The following is a 17,600-nucleotide window of genomic DNA, read 5'->3' as shown; positions in this document are numbered from 1 at the left end:
TAGAATATTAAATTCTTTGATGCTGTGCCGGAAGCTGTTTCTTGGCTAATGAGAATTGTTTTCTTTCTCTTTAATCCTGCTGCATGCTTGGAACCAATTTCATGTGTAACACCTCTTTCTGTCAATAATAATTTTTTTAAACTACTAGTTTTCTGGAATTGAGTTATCCAAATATTTGATCTACTCTCCTGGCTTTCTCTGACTTTTCATAAAGGGTATATTTATCTTCCTGATTATTGTGCCAGTATGCTTTGAATGGACAGAATTAAAGTTCTTCTAAAATTCTGAAAATTCAATAGACCACATTAATAATTTGGTCACTTACCTTCTTTCTTAAATAATGTAAAGTGCTTCACTCAAGCCCCTAAAAATCCCCATTATCTCTACCTCACGGTGATCTCCCTTCCTGAACAGTCAATCTAAAACAAATTCCGCTCTCTCTTTTCCAGCAAAGGCATTTTCTGTTTATTTTAATAAGAGGAGATAAAAGGTAACAGTGGTTGATAAATGGGGATGGAAATATATTGTATAATGTAAGTTTATTATATTATATAAGTTTATTGTATAACAGCTTTATGTAGAAATCTAGGGAAAAATGAAAATCACTCATCTCACCAAAGATAAACACTATTAAAATTCTTCTATTTCCCTCCAATCTACTTATTTTTATTTTTTAAGGCTATGCAGAACATGTAAAATTAAATAAGGTTAGAGAAATTAGCACAGTGCCCAGCGCATAATGGATACTTGAAAATGTTCGTGGAGTTTCTGAATCGACATAAGGGGCACTTAATCCCTCACACTGAAACATCAACTCTGCCTGCTGGGCCAGGTGGACTGGTGGGAAACACGCAACAGGACCCCGTCCTGAGAAGCAGAGGCAAAGGCAGCATCTTTGGTCTCATAAAGATACGGTCTCGGTGGCAATGAACTTGTGGCTAACACCAAGAATAAAGACCTTCCCTTGGCTTCTATCCAATCTACTCTGAGTATGTTATACTACTTATTTAAAATAATTGGGAGTCAACTAACATAGATTTTTGTATCTTGCTCTTTCTTTTAAAAGTATACCACAAACGTTGAACATTTCTCTATCTCTTTAAATACTCTTCAAAAACATGGCTTTTTAATGTTTGTAATGTTTGGTCATATGGATTAAAAATATTTTCATTTTTCCCACTCCTGTAATCCATGCTATGATAAAAATCCCTGTTAAATACATCTCTTTATCCTTGTTTGTTTCCTTAGGATACATTCCAAGAAATTAAATTGATCAAAAAGGTGTCCTCTATTAATATTTATCAATTTACACTTAACCAGAGAGGACCCATCATCCCAAGCCATTAAAACACTATTGCTCTGTTTCAGCTCAGTTAAGTGAAGGGCTCTCTGTTCTATTTTTCTTTAAGGATGTACCAGAAACTGTCAAAGCATTTTACTTTCATTATTTCATTTAAACTTCATAATAAACCTATGAAGTACTTTTTTATTCTCTTCTTTCAGAGGAGAAAACAAGATCTGCAGAGTCAAAGAGCCAATATCCACCCAGTTTAATAGTAGAGGCCACGTGTGCAGCCCGTTTCACACGGATTCCCAGTGTTACACCTGTTACGCTGTTCCAAGTTCAACGGCCATCTGTCGCTATTCCTTATTTTGGGAAAGGAGAGTTTCACCAAAAGAATCCTTTACCTAATTTTCTATACGAAGATCCAGGCTTTGTTTGTTTGTTTGTTTGTTTGTTTGTTTGTTTTTTTAGTAATCTGTAAGGCCTTTTAACACAGTAAAGATATTAACTCTTTATCATGTAAGTAACATTTGTCCCATTGTGTATTCTGACTTTGAATGTGGAAAAGTTTTGCCATACCAAAGTTTGCAGTTTTTATATACTCAAATCAATCTCTGGTGGTCTGACTTTGGTATCATGAGAAGACAGACTTCCCACCTTCCAATACTGCCAACACTTGTATGACTTCTTTTTTTGAAAAAGATGTATACCTTTAAGTAATCTACTTTTTTCTACATTTATCTACTGGCCTAACATCATTTACTGAAAATCAAGTCTTTCCCTACTGATAGGAAATGACACTTCGATCATATACTAAATACAGTCTTACATATATTTGTGACCGTCTGAATTTCTCTTTTCTTTCATTGATCTAATTGACTATGCTGGTGTAAGTATAATGCTCTTTTAAATACAGCATTTTTATAATGTCTTACTCTGGCACATTTATTGTCTATGACTTCAAAATCATTTTAAGTAACAACAAAAAAATCTTCTTTATAGATTGGTTAGCACTAAATTTACAGACCAGTAGAGACCACCACTGAAGCTTTCTTCTCCCTTATCTCAGACTACAGTATGTTTCACTGCTTAAATATCATCTTTCATGCTTCCCGGTATGTGTGTGTGTGTGTGTTGAGGCTCTGCATGCTTTGCGTTCCTGAGTTTATTTCAAGGTGTATTACAGCTTTTGTTGCCCTCATGACAGGGATTTTCCCTCCATTATATTTTCTGAAGATGATGTGTTTGTTATATTCTTTGCATACAAGAAAGCTCTTAATGGTTTTGGAAAAACCCAAGTAAAACAGGTTTCTTTACAGCGGGGCTTCTCACAGACTCCAATAAACTAAAACTCTTTAAGAGGGGACAGTACATAAATGTGTCAGATTTCCAAACTTAACTGACTAATGGGACCCTTCCGGGAATACTTTTTGAAAAAGTATTTCAAGGAATGTATCAAAGAATAAGATAATGGTCTACTCAATTTAAATCATTTCCTTTTTAACTGTTATGCCAAGATAATTTATTGAATGTACAATTCTGTTTTTATACTTACGCTTTATAATTCATTGTCTTACACTTTACCATACACAAGGTTCTCTCCAGGTGCTAGCCAACATTCTTGATGATGCACAAGTACCATGATATTTCAATAATTATTACTTCAAATTCTTCTTCCTCCCGCTTCCAAGTTACCTTTCCTTTCTAGAATACTGATATTCTACCCAGCTCATTTTTCCCAATGTAGTTATCATTTTGTTACTTTAAAAAATCCTCTTGGCATTTTTAATAACATCTAGAAATGAGGTATGTATCCTGTTGGAACAAGTCCTTTGCACCTAAAATAGTCTCCTAGTCCACTACAATTTTTATACGTTAAATGTAGAGAAGTCAATCTTTAGCAAAGTCAGGTTATGAATAACCTGTCTCTACTCAAAGTCAATACCAGTTGAGTATAAATCCAGCACAATGAGCAGGCATTCAACTTTTACTTGTTTTGCTAATGAACACAAGATCATGCTCAAGCCTAAAAGTATAGTAAAGACAAACTATTCTGATGGCCCAGCTAGCTTTACTAGTATCCTGAGGCTCAGGATCAATGAAGAGAAGTAAGATCAAACCAATACCTGCATATTAGAAGTCAGGTGACAATAACCCCCCAAAGACAGCCTCATTGCGCAATTCATTCGGCATGGTACTCGTATATCAGATTAACAGCTAGATCCCAGTACCAACTGATCCCTGCAGAACGGGGCTTCACGTGGGGGTCATAGGTCACATCTTAAGACAGAAAGGGGAGAAGGAAACAGGAGGAGGGAGAATCAAGGAGTGAAAAGAATAAGTGTCCCATAAATAAAAGTTGATAAATGGGACACCTGGGTGGCTCAGTCGGTTAAGCAACTGCCTTCTGCTCAGGTCATGATCCTGGGGTCCCGGATCGAGCCCCACATCAGGCTCCCTGCTCAGTGGGGAGCCTGCTTCTCCCTCTCCTGCTCCCCCCTGCTTGTGCGTTCTCTCTCAAATGAATAAATAAAATTTCTTTTTTAAAAAATAGATAAGTACAAACAGGTAAGAAAAAATATTAACCTCTGTGCTACGAGACAAGTAATATATAGACAGGTTAATGACAAACTTATAAAATTGTCATAAATAAATACATTGAGCAAAGAAATATGGTATCCAAAAATCCTCTATCAAATGTTTTTATGCACTGAGAAATTCAGCTTTTTCAATTCAGAATAATAAAGGTAATCAAATGAACCAAAGGAAATCATTTCAAGGATCATGACATCCAACCAGTCAATAAAATCAATTTGCTTCTATCTTCCGGTGGCATCGATTATGGAACTTCAAGCATTAAGCTAAATGTAACTGCCAACTGTTCACAGGAAGGCATTCCTTTGTGAAGCACCTACTACAGGCCAGGAACTGCTGCCGGTGCTGGGATGCAGCCCTGAACAAAACAGACCAAGTCCCTGCCCTCCATGAGCTTCCCGTCTAGTGAGGCAGAAGCATGTAAACAAGTTAGCAAATAGAACATGCTGGAAATGATTAGGACTGAGAAGAAAACACAAGCAGGGTAAGAGGATGGAGCATGAGCTGGTACCAAAGAGGAGGAGACACCATTTGAATGAAGTCCTAAAGAAAGTACCAGAGTCATGTAGGTACCTGGGGAGAAACACTGCAGACAGAGGGGGCTATGAGTGCAGAGACATGGCTGGGGTTGGGGGGGGGAGGGCGGGGAGGCATTGTCTTCCCATCTTGCCTCTATAATCACAACCATAATGAATGCAAAAGAATGAGTACCTGGTTTCTGGATCAAGGGAATCCACAAGTTTTTTATCAGCTAGCAGTTTTTGCAAACTCTGATATAATTCCACATTTGTGTTCAACCTAGAAAAATTACAAATGAAAAAAAAAATTAAATGATTTTCTAATAACTTCTTTCTAACTTTACATTAAGAGAATGGTGTCGCATGCCCAGAGGCCAAAGGTTTGGGGTTTTGTTTTGTTTCTTTATTTGGAATAGAAATAGCATAACCACAGTTAATACAGAAACATGAAGCAAAGTGTCAAGGTACAAAGGGTTCTGAATGGTAAATGGATAAATTTAAAGCCACAGTCAGCAGCTGGAACCAGAAGAGCAGACAGGAGAGAGGGGAGAGGGAGGAATGTAGTGGCTGGTGATCTGAGTGGTCTGAGCCCACTACCATTGAGAAATCACTGTGAGCAATATGCCAATGGCCATTTGTTTATTTGATAAAAAAGGAGTGAGGATGGGAGGATGATCACAAAGATTCTGCAGTTCCCAAGTGAAGAGCCTAGAACCCGGGAAACCTCTGCCCATCTGGGCCAGAGTGGCAGGCCCACACCTCGAGAAGAGTTCAAGGACACAGGCTTCAGGGCCACACACTGGAGTTACAACCCCAGCCCTACCACCACTCTGAGATCTCGGGCAAGTGTTTGAACTTGTCAGACTTCAGGTCACCCTAAGGGTTAATGTGATGCCCCCCTATGAAGGAACAAAGAGTAGTTATCATTAGGTGGCCTTGCCAGCCTGCCCTTGGCCCCCCAACCTGAGTTCTATCCCCAACCCAAGCCACAGTCCCGTTACCAGGTCCTGAGTTCTTTCTTCTTCCCTGGATGCTAGAAAGTCCTGGCACTCTAGGGGCCAGACGGTGAACTGGTTTAGATAAAATCTGCTCGGTGGATCCTCAGGGAAGGGCAAAGCTGTAAGAACCTTCTGTCCATTCCTACTCAGGAACTCAAGGATGGTCACGTTGCCTAGTCAGTGCATAATCAAAAACTTGCTGCTTTATAGCAATCCAAGAGTTTCTGTTGCTACAGTTCTCACGGGCCACCCCAAAGACCAAGGGAACAGAGGCAGTCAGCGCCAGTGGGAAAATGGTCAACAAGAAGGGCAGGCATACCACCTCTCCCGCTCCCAGGCAACAATCCCAGGAAACAGGGAGAAAATCAATGTGGGCACCTACTTCCTCCAGGCCTGCTCCCCCTACGAGCCACTACATGTCAAAAGAACAGGCATTCAGAGACAGCCCGCACTATAGCCTCTTCAAAAGTTTCAGCAAATCTCCCACATTATGTTTTATGTCATGAGATCCTGAGATAAAGTCTCTATTTTAGTCTACAGCTGGCATCAACTCTACACAAACACCTAATTTTAGGTTTTTATCTCCACTACGGGAAAATAAATCAGTTCTACACAGGCACCTCAAAGCCTCCTGTTTTTTGAAGACCAGCTGAACAGGTTATGATATGATTTGGCTAGATTAAAGGAGAAAAGGAGTCCTGGTGCTCCGCAGGGACCGAGAACCAAGCTCTGACGAAGGCCCTGAGTTCGGTTTCCTGACCCACGTCCAGGCCCTCGGCGGGCCTCAGGGCAGCAACTGGAGTGTGGCCAAGGAGGAAAGATTGAAACACTCTCCAGGATGAAGTGAAGACCTTGCACAGATCCTCTTCCACACTTCACTACCAATTACGGCTCCCTTGCTGGCCACAAAATTAAGAACCCACATCCAGACCAGAACTGCATCCAAAGTTAGGCCCGATCCAGCGTTCAAGGTGTCTCAGGCAGGCACCCTGGCAGCTCTGACTCATTTCCTGGGGCTTTTCCCTGGGCGATGCTCTTTCTCCCAAGGAGCCCCCAGTTCCAGGCCCTTCCTCATGCCCTGTGTCCGGAGTGTGCAGGGACCAGTTTGATCTCAGTCAACAAGTCGGGTTTCAGTGGCTGTAAGAGAAATCACATGCGCTGTCCCAAAGAGAGCAAATGACACTTGATGGGGGGGAAGCGGCAGCAGCAGCTCCTGACGCATCAGGCCCTCCAGCGCGCTTTGTCAAACCAGAGAAGCCACCGCGCTCGGCCACCATGCGCCTCCTCCAACTTCTGCTTTGTCAAAAAGTCTTCCGATGGTTTCCAGTTGTACATTCCTGCCAGGCGAGCCCCGCCGCGCTCGCCGGCTCTCCACCCCTCTGGCGTGGCGTCCCGCACCTAAGTGCTTCTGAACACGGCACCGTCCACCTCGAAGCCATTTTCACCAGCACTTTCAAGCTCTCGTAAGTGGCTTAAAATATTTAAATTTACCTCAAGATTGCTTGAAAATAACTCACTCCATCAAAGCCCCGGCCTACCTCAGCCCTCCCTGAGAGTTTTAGGATCTCCCTAGACCACCCCTCCCCACCCCAGATCCAAGGGACCGCAAGGCCACTTGTCTCTGGCCCACAGCCAACAATGCAACAGTGGTTTAATCACAGGGTTATCAAGCAACCCAACCTGCCACTGAGATACTAAAAACTCTCACTTTATGCACACAAGAATAAGGAGAGTGGATGTTTGCTATGTGCCTGACGCACCTAGAAGCACTTTATTATCTCGTTTTCCTGCAATTCGTGTCATTATTTCACTTACAGACAAGGAAACTAAGTGAGAGAACAGACGAGCAAACAGATAAACAACTCAGCACACTGCAGGAGCCAGGGAGGAGCGCGCAGGGCCTGCCCCCAGGGCCCTCCCTCTTCCCCGCCACCCTGGGCACTGGGCATCCCCTACCCTGCGGGGACAAGCCCTGGAGACCAATTTCCTCAAGCACGAATCCACAAGACCACGTCACCCGAAACTGTAATGAAGGGGAGCAGAACATACTTTTCTACCATGGTGCCAATACTTCTACAAGCTTCTTCCGCCGCCTCTCTGAATGCGCGCTCGGGGTGAGCAATTTTCACAAAATCAGCCTAATAAAGAAGAAAGACAAAACCAAAAGGGAATTTGATGGAAAGTTTTCTTCCAAGATCTGAGGGTAAAAATGAAATCCTGAGCTTTCAAGTGTGCCATCTGGCTGGCCCTATGCATTTCCATTACTGACATTTTCCTAAACCAGTAGGGCTAAGCGGCTTCTTGCTGAACATTTATAAATTCTGTTATTCCTTGGAATCAAGTGGGTTCCATTCCAAAGAAAATACTTCCATTAACCTTATTTTAGAAAAGTTCTCTTTCAAATATAAACACCAAGTGAATTCTTCCTAATTCTACAGTTCAAAAAAGCAGAATCTTGGGGCGCCTGGGTGGCACAGCGGTTAAGCGTCTGCCTTCGGCTCAGGGCGTGATCCCGGCGTTATGGGATCGAGCCCCACATCAGGCTCCTCCGCTATGAGCCTGCTTCTTCCTCTCCCACTCCCCCTGCTTGTGTTCCCTCTCTCGCTGGCTGTCTCTATCTCTGTCGAATAAATAAAAATAAAATCTTTAAAAAAAAAAAAAAAGCAGAATCTTATTTCAAATATTCTAAAACTTCCGAACGAACACTGTGTGCAATATGGTGCTCAAGTTTGCCGGCTCCTGTAGAACAACTACAGAGGCTTTTTTTTTTTCAACTGACAGACAACATAGCTTCAAGACTGATTTAACTACGTTCTAGCCTTCATGCAGAAAACAAAGGCTCATTCTCTTTATAGGCCTTTTAATAATATGAATTCCCAGTCTCAGTTGAAATGACTCACAACTACCAGTGCTGCGGTGGCTTCGATACTGACTTTAGCATTAAACTAAGCTAGAACTCTTTTTACTTTTTTAATGAAATCACATAAAACCAGATTTTAGTTTTCATGTTAATCACAGTATATTGCGAAAGAAAAATGTAAGGGAACTACAAAATATCACGTACATTCTTCATTCTCCAAGAAAACAACGTGTGTGACTATAATATGAAATAAAATCACCACAAGGTAAAATTTCCTAATTTTATTATTAAATAATTTTCAATGTAAAAACATTTAAATCCATAGTTTTAATGCATCTGATGTAACAATAAGATAACATTAGTACTAAAGCACCTGCAAAACGAGCTATGTAAAATTTACAAGTCATATAAATTACTGATCTACATGTTGCAGAATTTACAATCAATATTTATTTCAAAATACTGGCATACATTTTAAAATTCATTTGCGGGGCACCTGGGTGGCTCAGTCAGTTAAGTGTCTGCCTTCAGCTCAGGTCACGATCTCAGGGATCCTTGGATCAAGCCCTGCGTCTCCTTCTCCCTCTCCCTCTGCCCCTCCTCCCTGCTGTGCTCTTGCGCTCTCTCAAATGAATAAATAAAACCTTTTAAAAAATTCACTTGTAATAGTGATGAAGAAAACAATACTGTTATACAGCAACTGTATGAAAAAAGAAAAAGAAAGCAAAACCAAATGACCATTTGGTGGGAAATAACAGTTTACAAAACCCTTGCCTTATTACAGTATTGATCTTATTGGCAGGTAAAGTCTTAAAAATTCAAAAGGAAGAAGGTTCTTTGAATTTTTTTACCCAAAGATTTATTTCCACAGATAAGTCACATTTAGAGCTTTTTTAATGAGATATTACTATACCTCATAAATACAAAAATCTTCAAAAATAGGACAAGCTATGACGCAGAGAGTTAAAATCTCTTAGCAAGGAGCAAAAGCAGAAATGTAAAATAAAATAAAATAAAATAAAATCCTAGAATACCACTTAATTAAAATGGAGGCTAAGACAACAAATGAACCACCAACAAATAAAGCCAATACTTGATGGCACATAAGTGAAATTCCCTGACAAATATTTTCCCTGTCAGATTTCAGTGACACAATTAAGCAGAGAAGGTCGCTGTGAGGCGTCCTCGGGCAGTGCATCGCCCATGTCCTCCATCATTCAAAGCACTTGCTACACACACTTCAGAACAAAACCAAGACCCTATAAAAGCAAGAAGTGACTACAATAAGCCTGCAGCACACCTCGCTTCACTCTTGGTTAAAACCCTTTAAGATAGTTTATCAATCTCCTTGGGGAAACTCAGTGACTGCATGACAATCTGAAAGGTGTTCCTGCTCATATGGGAGGCAAAAAGTTCCAAACAGCGAAAAACAAAGATGGGAAGTGTTATGTGAGATGAGAGGGATCATTCTCAAAGGGCAAATGATTCCATTCATCTGACATTTTAGAAGAGACAAACTATAGGGATGGAAAACAGGTGGGTAGTTCCCAGAGGTAAGAGGGGAGAGCTGGGTGTGACTATAATACAGGGGCTTTTTTGGAGTGATGGAATATAAAATTCATAGAATTGTACCATCCCCCAAAAGAAGTCAATTTTACTGTATGATAATCTTAAAAATAAAATAATGCTTTTTAAAAAATAATGGGGAGGCTAACTGACTTTTCAATCTCTCCTAGGTAAGGAAGACCTATTCATCAGACCCTAAGCAGCCAGACAGCATGTAGAAGGAACAGAGCAGCAGGTGAGGACAAGAGTTCTGTGGCCAAGGTGCCTGGCCTCCGAGCCCAGCTCCACCACTTACTGGCTAGGTGATCCTGGGTATATCACTTCACCTCTTACTGCCTTTCTTTCCTCATCTGAAAATGGGAGATATGCTGAGAAGGTTAATTCGGTTAATCCAGGCAAACCTCTTACCAGGGTCTGGTGCCTCACTAAGATCTAAAAAAAAAGTTACTATCAGAATGTAAACTCCAGGAGGTCAGAGACAGTGTCTGTCACGACTCATGACATGAACAGTGCCTAGAACAGTGCCTGGCACATGGTGGTGACTCAGTATTGAATGAAAGTGAAGAGAAAATTATATATAGTCTAATATCAAGTCGACAAGACCCTGAGGGTTCACAATTTTGGCTTATGTGCACTACATAATCGCCTTCACTGACATGACTAAGGAGGAGGTGGCTCTTTGGGACAGACAAAAAATCATGCCTTCTACTTCAGCAGTGGCATTCTTAGTGAAGAGACCTAGTACATGTCTATTTCCACTTCAAAATATGAAAAAAGGAAGTCTTTAATAAAATCGGTTTCACAGCCAAACCCTAGTTTTCATCGGAAAAGACATGCCTAAGGTTTATAAAAACTGGCTTTTCGTAAGATTAATTTTATTATAAATGTACAGGTAAATGTCCTACTAAAATTCCGGTAGAAGTTTTCATACATGAAGAATCTTTGAGAAATGAAGACTCTTCGCCATATGCGTAATCATTCTTTTATTATACATCACATGGGTATTTTCTTAACTATACATACTAAAGTACAAGTTCTACGCATCACCTTTTCCTATACTTTTTCCCCATTCCTAACGACTTACTCCCACTACAATAAATTACACCCAACAACTCTCAAATAGCTCAGATGCTATTAGTCTAGGTGCTGTCAAGCCAAGCACCAGATGCTTTGAACCCTAGAGTCTCTGACATTAAACCTAATAAACTTAGCTTAAATTTTAACAGCTTGACAGAGAAGTAGCTTCAAGGGTTACCGCAAACATCTTACCAAGTCGGCCACCCTGCACAAAGAATCAGAAAGCTCATCGAAAATGAGCACGGTCTGCGGTCCAGGCGGCAAGGAACACACGCGCTCCACCAGCAAGTCTGCCTTTCTCAGGGCATTTTCTTGTGCGATCCGAAATCCTTCTGGGGCGCTGAGCTCAGGAACTCCAAAAAGACCCTGCAACCCAGAGAATATGTCCAATGTGTAACTAAAAATATGATTTTTTGGTAGTAAGTCCTTTTTGCATAAAGGAAATCTTGGTTTTCATTGGTGTATCCTACCATTCTAATACCTGTGACCACAAACACCATGTTCACATTCCCCGCATCATTCCACATAAATTAGACGATGAGTATTTTAAGAATGGAATTTCTCTTAAACTTTTAATTATTTCATAAGAAACAAAACTAGAATGATAAAGGTTCAACACCCAGCTTAGCCACTTTTTGATAACTAACATGTTGATTTTTGAAAACAGCAAGAGATAAAACTTTCAGGACTGATAAGACCTACTGTTTCTGCGAGAAGGGATGCAATGAAATTAACCTTTTTTCAAAATGATTAAGAAGTTGAAGAAAAGACAGTTGCAGGCGGAGCAGAATTGGGACCAAAACCAAATTAGATTATTTACACTGATTTAATTTGATTCAAGTACAGACTATTTTTCATTTCCCAGCACACCTCCCCATACTGGAGGATGGGAATTCTAAATCTCAGACTACTAGTTAACGATAATGACAAAAAAACTACAAAAACCTTTGGGATTTTTTGTTGTTCTTATTTAATCAAAACCCAATTCGCATATTTGAAAATCTGTCATCAATTCTAAAAATCACGATATGCAAAAGAAAAATAAAGCTAAAATTAGTTATATTTCATCCATTGAAAACTAAGCTTACTCTCTTCATCTTTCTACTCGGTACCTATAGTTGTTCTCCTCCTTACCCTAATTATGTTAGAGCCATATTATGTTATTTACCCATATGGAAGTTGGTGTAGCCAGTTTCATACAAAAATATTTTTAACACACAGCTAATGAGAGAGATCAAATAAAAAAGCATATCATTAGGCTTGGTGTAACCGTGTCCTAGACTCTTTATTAAAAAGGCAATGTTAGAAATAATGAAGAAGCAGGGGCACCTGGGTGGCTCAGTCCTTAAGTGTCTGCCTTAGGCTCAGGGCCTGATCTCAGGGTCCTGAATTGAGCCCCGCATCAGGCTCCCTGCTCCCCAGGAAGCCTGCTTCTTCCTCTCCCACTCCCCCTGCTTGGGTTCCCTCTCTCACTGTCTCTCTCTGTCAAATAAATAAATAAAATCTTTATAAAAAAAAATAACGAAGAAGTAAAAAAGGCAAAAATAAAAGCAACAACCTGAAGTGGATAAAATTCATAAATGCAAAGTAGAACAGGCACCAGGTAAGTCCCTCTCAAGCTTGCCTTCCTTTCACCTTTAATTCAGTCATTCAATAAACACTGGGTGTCTAGGGAGTGCCAGATACCAGACTGGGTGTGTGGAGACAGAAAATAAACAGGAATCAAAGAAGTCAGTCAGTGACTTCCTGGGGGAAGAAATCAACGTGATCAATGTCATCGCATTACAGGTAATTAGACTGTTCGCAATAGTTTTGTGTTTAAACAAGAAGAGCCCAAAACTTTGGGGAAAATTAAGAACGGAATTTCGAGCATCAATGGAATTAGTAACTACACGACTACTTGATGCTCCCTATGAACTGCGGGGCCAGGCCTCCAATGCACAAGTATAAGGTTGGAACAAAAGTGAACTTCAGCGGGGATTGGACTGAGTGTGAGACGAGGGCGGGACCTTCCAGGCGGAATTCACCGCCACCGGCTGGATGAACTATCTTGAGTTCACCAGGAGCAGGGGCTCACGAAGAGGCAGGTCCCAGGACCCACAAAGGCCGCCCCACTTCCTTAAATCAGTCCCTCAAAGAGGAGGTGACGGGCAAGGTCACCACGAGCGCAAACGACACCCCACCGTACAAAGTGGGTTCACTGACCGACTCCTCCCAAACGCAAAGGACCCCGCCCAGATCCCTGCTGGCCACGCGGAGAAGGGACAGGCTTATCCCTGGGGCACAAGGGGAGCCCCCTCCCGCGCCGCTCACCCGGCGCTCGCCGAACACGTCCAGACGGCGGCCCTGGGGCTTGACATTGAAAGCGGCGCCCACGGGGGACCAGCTGGTGCTGACCTCCCGGGCCCGGATCCCGGCTCCGAAGCCGCCCAGGCCCGCTCGCCCCGGCCATAGAGCCGCGGCCCGGAGTTCGAGCCCTCCCAGCCTCCAGGCGCACAGCATCTTGATCCCAGAGCAGCCCCTACCCCCGCCGCGAGGCCCCGCCCCTGCACCGCAGCTCCCGCCGCGACCACGCGCGCCGTGTTTCCAAGGCAGCGGCCCACGCCGCGCCACGTGATGCCAGCGCTTCCGGGTCGGGGCTCGAGGTCCCTCAGGACGTGGGCACGTCGGCGTCCAGAGGGCAAAAGCGTCGCCCCGCCGCCTTCACGGCAGACGCTGCGGTCTTGCGCCCCCGTGTGCCTGGAGTGAGGAACCGCCAAGGTTTAAGTCTTCCCTCCCACGTGACTGGAGAGGGGCGGACAAAGTCTCGCTGCAGGGTGAGTTCATCTTGGAGGAGGAGTGAACGCTGAGTGAACGCCCGTCTGAGTGCCTTCCCCGACGTGACAGGACTGGTGACACTCGTCGACTCTATCGGCCTCCACGCTAAACGATGGCTGAAATTAGACGATGTGGCTGCACCGTCTGGTTGTGTGGAACCGACTGCGCTGCCTCTCAGTGAATCTTCCTTTATTCTGACTTGTAAATTTTGTTATAATAATCTACAATAAAAAATTTGTAGAGGGAGGGTGTCGCCAAACTTCTCTCAACCATAGGGGAATGAGAAGATTTGGGGGCAGGAGGCGGGGAGGGAATTGTGATTTGGGGCTTAGGATGGCCAGTGTGGAAAAGGGCGGGGGGGGGCTCTGGACAGCCTTAGCCTCCCCGAAATGAATGGAAATCACGGCACAGTTGGAGTCGGGGCCAGGTTGTTGTGGGGGGGAGAGGGCTTAACCTTGCTCAACTTCCACATCCTCATCTGCAGACCTCCTCTGCCTTCCTGAAGGGCATGCAGATTAAGTGAAAGGGTTAGTGCAACTGTAAGGTGTTTTTCTTTCGAGAGGCTTCTGTAGGTGGAGAGGGAAAAAATCAGTAGTTGGAGAAGGGACTGAGGGGAAACGAGGCCGCCAAAGCACCCCTCACATTTTGCCTGGCTGTCTCACTCCACACACCTGCCACTGCTTGGGCTCTCACTTTTAGGGTTGATCGGAGTGCAGCTGAATGGCGAATCCACATGGGATGGGCCCCTTCAGGATTGATCCTTCTGCAGACATGAAGCCAAGTGTTGTGGGTATGAGAAGACCCCCTAGGAAAGTAAGCAAGAGGGATGGGAGGCTACTGCAGCCTCCGACCACCTCCTCAAAATACTGCTCTCCACCTCAGTTTTTGTTTGTTTTTTTAAAGTGATCTCCACACCCATCATGGAGCCCAGTGCAGGTCCAGACTCACAACTGTGAGATCAAGACCTGAGCTAAGATCAAGAGTTCAGTGCTGAACCCGCTGAGCTACCAGGTACCCCTGTCTGCTAGGTTTTGTGCAGGAGCTAGATACCAAGTGGTTCTGTTAAATCAGTGTGTGGGAGCAGAGGGGATTGATGGCTGTGGTCTTCTGTGGCCGCAGAAGATTCATTCCTTTGCCTTGGGTGTCAGAGATATAACTTGTGCAGAGGACCAAGAACCCAAGTGAACTTTTTGTTCCCGGGCAATCCACAGTCACCTTTTCTTTTTCTTTTTTTTTTTTTTTTTTTAAGATTTTATTTATTTATTTGACAGAGATAGAGACAGCCAGCGAGAGAGGGAACACAAGCAGGGGGAGTGGGAGAGGAAGAAGCAGGCTCCCAGCGGAGGAGCCTGATGTGGGGCTCGATCCCAGAACACTGGGATCACGCCCTGAGCCAAAGGCAGACGCTTAACAGCTGAGCTACCCAGGCACCCCTCACAGTCACCTTTTCTTAAATTGCTTTATTTACAGTCATTCTAGACCTTTACCTCACCTGAATGTTTGGGCTTAGGGTAAAGCTGTGTTCATTTTAACACTGCCTGTTGGGTTTGAGCAGTCCTAAGAACCTTCTGGAAAGTTCCAGAGAGCCAGAAGTTAAGGCCAGGAGTGACACATGCTTCCGATAGATACCTTCTAACCCCCCTTCCTCCCTCCATCCACCCCCAAAAACAAGTTTCAAATGGAGTTTGTTTTCAGTTTAGCCTGGCAGAGAGAAAAAGCCCAACTAATTGTATGGTAAGCTGTGATTTCATTTTCTACTGATTTTTTAATCGATGATTTAAAATCCCGGAGTCCCTACCTCCATGGTGATTAATATCACATTATTGGTAACTGGTTGGTTCTTAGGAAGCCACCCCACGTGACAGACCTAATGCCTGCGTAGCAGACCCTTACAAAGATGTCAGATGTGTCGTGTAAAAAAAGAAAATTCATCAGTATATTTGACAAAAATGCTTACTTTATCATATTTTTTTCAAAGGTGTTTCAAATCTGGATACTTCCTTTAGCCCAGAATGGTTGTCATACAAGGATACCTAACCATTGTAATGCAACGTTTAAGCCTAAAAATGTCCTCAGGGCATGATGACTTGTCCTAAATTAACAAACTATCCTTTGTAAACGCAGAAAGCCTGGCATAGTTAGACTTAGAAAAACTGCAGTCCTGGGCGCCTGGGTGGCTCAGTGGGTTAACCATCTGCCTTTGGCTCAGGTTATGATCCTAGGGTCCTGGGATGGAGCCCCACGTCAGGCTTTTTGCTCAAAGGGGAGCCTGCTTCTCCTTTCCCCTGCCTGCTGCTCCTCCTGCTTGTGCTCTCTCTCCCTCTCTCTCTCTCTGATAAATAAATTAAAATCTAAATTAATTAATTAATTAAATAAAATAAAAACTGCAGTCCAGATTCATAGACAACAATGAAAAATCATCCCAAATGGCAGATTAGACACGCCCCATCCCTGCCAGTCAACTTCATCTTTTTGAAATCCTTTAAGACATGTTTTATGTCTCATCTATATTTGACCTAAAAAAAAGAAAAAGAATTTTATAAAAGCTGATATCCTATGTACGATCATAAATGCATTTTTTCTTCACGTCTACCTCAAACTATAAAGTTGTGTTCCTAAATAGAAAGGGGTTAGTGCAGGGGCGCCTGGGTGGCTCAGTCGTTAAGCGTCTGCCTTAGGCTCAGGGCGTGATCCCAGCGTTCTGGGATCGAGCCCCACATCAGGCTCCTCTGCTGGGAGCCTGCTTCTTCCTCTCCTACTCCCCCTGCTTGTCTCTCTCTCACTGGCTGTCTCTGTGTCAAATAAATAAATAAAATCTTTTTAAAAAACGGGGGGGGGGGGCGGGTAGCACAGGTATCCTCCCTATTCAGTCCATAACAAAACCAGGCTTTACACTGGGGAGAAAGAGCTTAGATTATTACAATTCAAAAAATGCACAGAAGCCAAAGAATAAGGACACTCTGGTTCAGTAAATAAAGTGATCAGTCATGCTACAGCTGAGGGGAGGTAGGGAAGCAAGGCAGAGGCAGGGGCTGGCGTGCAAAATTGGAGGAGACGCTCACTGTCAGGGTCATGCGCAGGTAGTCAGCACCTGAAAGGGGGGGCGCCTCCTTCAGTGTCGCACCCTGGGTGCCTCACTCGCTTTAGCCCTGGCTCTGTTCTAGAAAAAACAAATCAAGGAAGGCCAATAAAATACCTATAAACAAATTATTTCTGTATATTTCCAAAATTTCCCATAACCATCAAGTAATTTTGCAGGACTTCATTTACAGCAGTGCTGCCTGCTCATAATGATAATTTAGAAAAATCCCATTTTTCCAGGGAATGAAGATATCATCACAACTGTGTTGACCTGTTGGAGTACGGATAGAATGGCTCTAAGTCCCAATTTCTAGAAGCACATCCTGTCAGACAAACTGGCCCCAGGTTGTGATTTGGAAAATAGTGTAGCTTGAATATGCACGGAGCTTGCGTCCTTTGCTTCTTCATTAGTTGCTCTCGATTAATAGAAAGTATATCGAGTTAACTTATGTAATCCTTCCAGAATTTTAGAGGTCTGGGACTACATGAAATTATTCCATTCCAGCACTGATGTGCAATAGGAGACTGGAGCACAGAAAAGCTAAATGATGTACCCACTTCAAATTCCTTTGTCATGGTTGGAACAACACCCTGTGCATCTCAACTCTTAGTCTGGGGTTTTTTTCTACTACACTCATGTTGCCCCTCTCCTTGGGCCTTAGACTACTTAATATTCTTTTAGACAAAAGCAGTAGTAACAATGACAATAATGACAAAAACCCTGCATCGGACTGGCTCATGCAGCACAGTAGTCCAGGGGTATCAATGCCTTCAGGACAGCTGGGCGGAGGGGTCTAAACAGG

General features: G+C 43.1%; 1 protein-coding gene across 4 annotated transcripts in view; it reads right to left on the bottom strand.

Annotated features, from left to right (window-relative positions):
• MIPEP (mitochondrial intermediate peptidase) overlaps nt 1-13,536 on the bottom strand; it is a 203,292-nt gene extending 189,756 nt beyond the window's left edge. For 2 of the 4 annotated variants that reach the window (XM_045797093.2, XM_087865235.1), the window contains exons 1-4: nt 13,213-13,534; nt 11,092-11,265; nt 7,446-7,534; nt 4,592-4,678 (exon numbers count right to left, since the gene is read on the bottom strand). In XM_045797093.2, the coding sequence (XP_045653049.2) occupies nt 4,592-4,678; nt 7,446-7,534; nt 11,092-11,265; nt 13,213-13,401 (539 nt within the window). In that variant the 5' untranslated portion in view covers nt 13,402-13,534. Of the gene's footprint in view, nt 1-4,591; nt 4,679-7,445; nt 7,535-11,091; nt 11,266-13,212 lie in introns of all 4 variants that reach the window. The other 2 variants (XM_045797092.2, XM_087865234.1) reach the window with 2 other exon arrangements.
• Between the last annotated feature and the right edge of the window lie 4,064 nt (nt 13,537-17,600).

The sequence above is a fragment of the Ursus americanus genome, chromosome 10 (assembly GCF_024610735.1).
Source record: "Ursus americanus isolate L20-20 chromosome 10, mUrsAme1.1.p, whole genome shotgun sequence".
NCBI classification, from domain to species: Eukaryota; Metazoa; Chordata; class Mammalia; order Carnivora; family Ursidae; genus Ursus; species Ursus americanus.
Note: the sequence above shows the minus strand (reverse complement) of the source record. Positions and strands in the feature narration are given on the sequence as shown.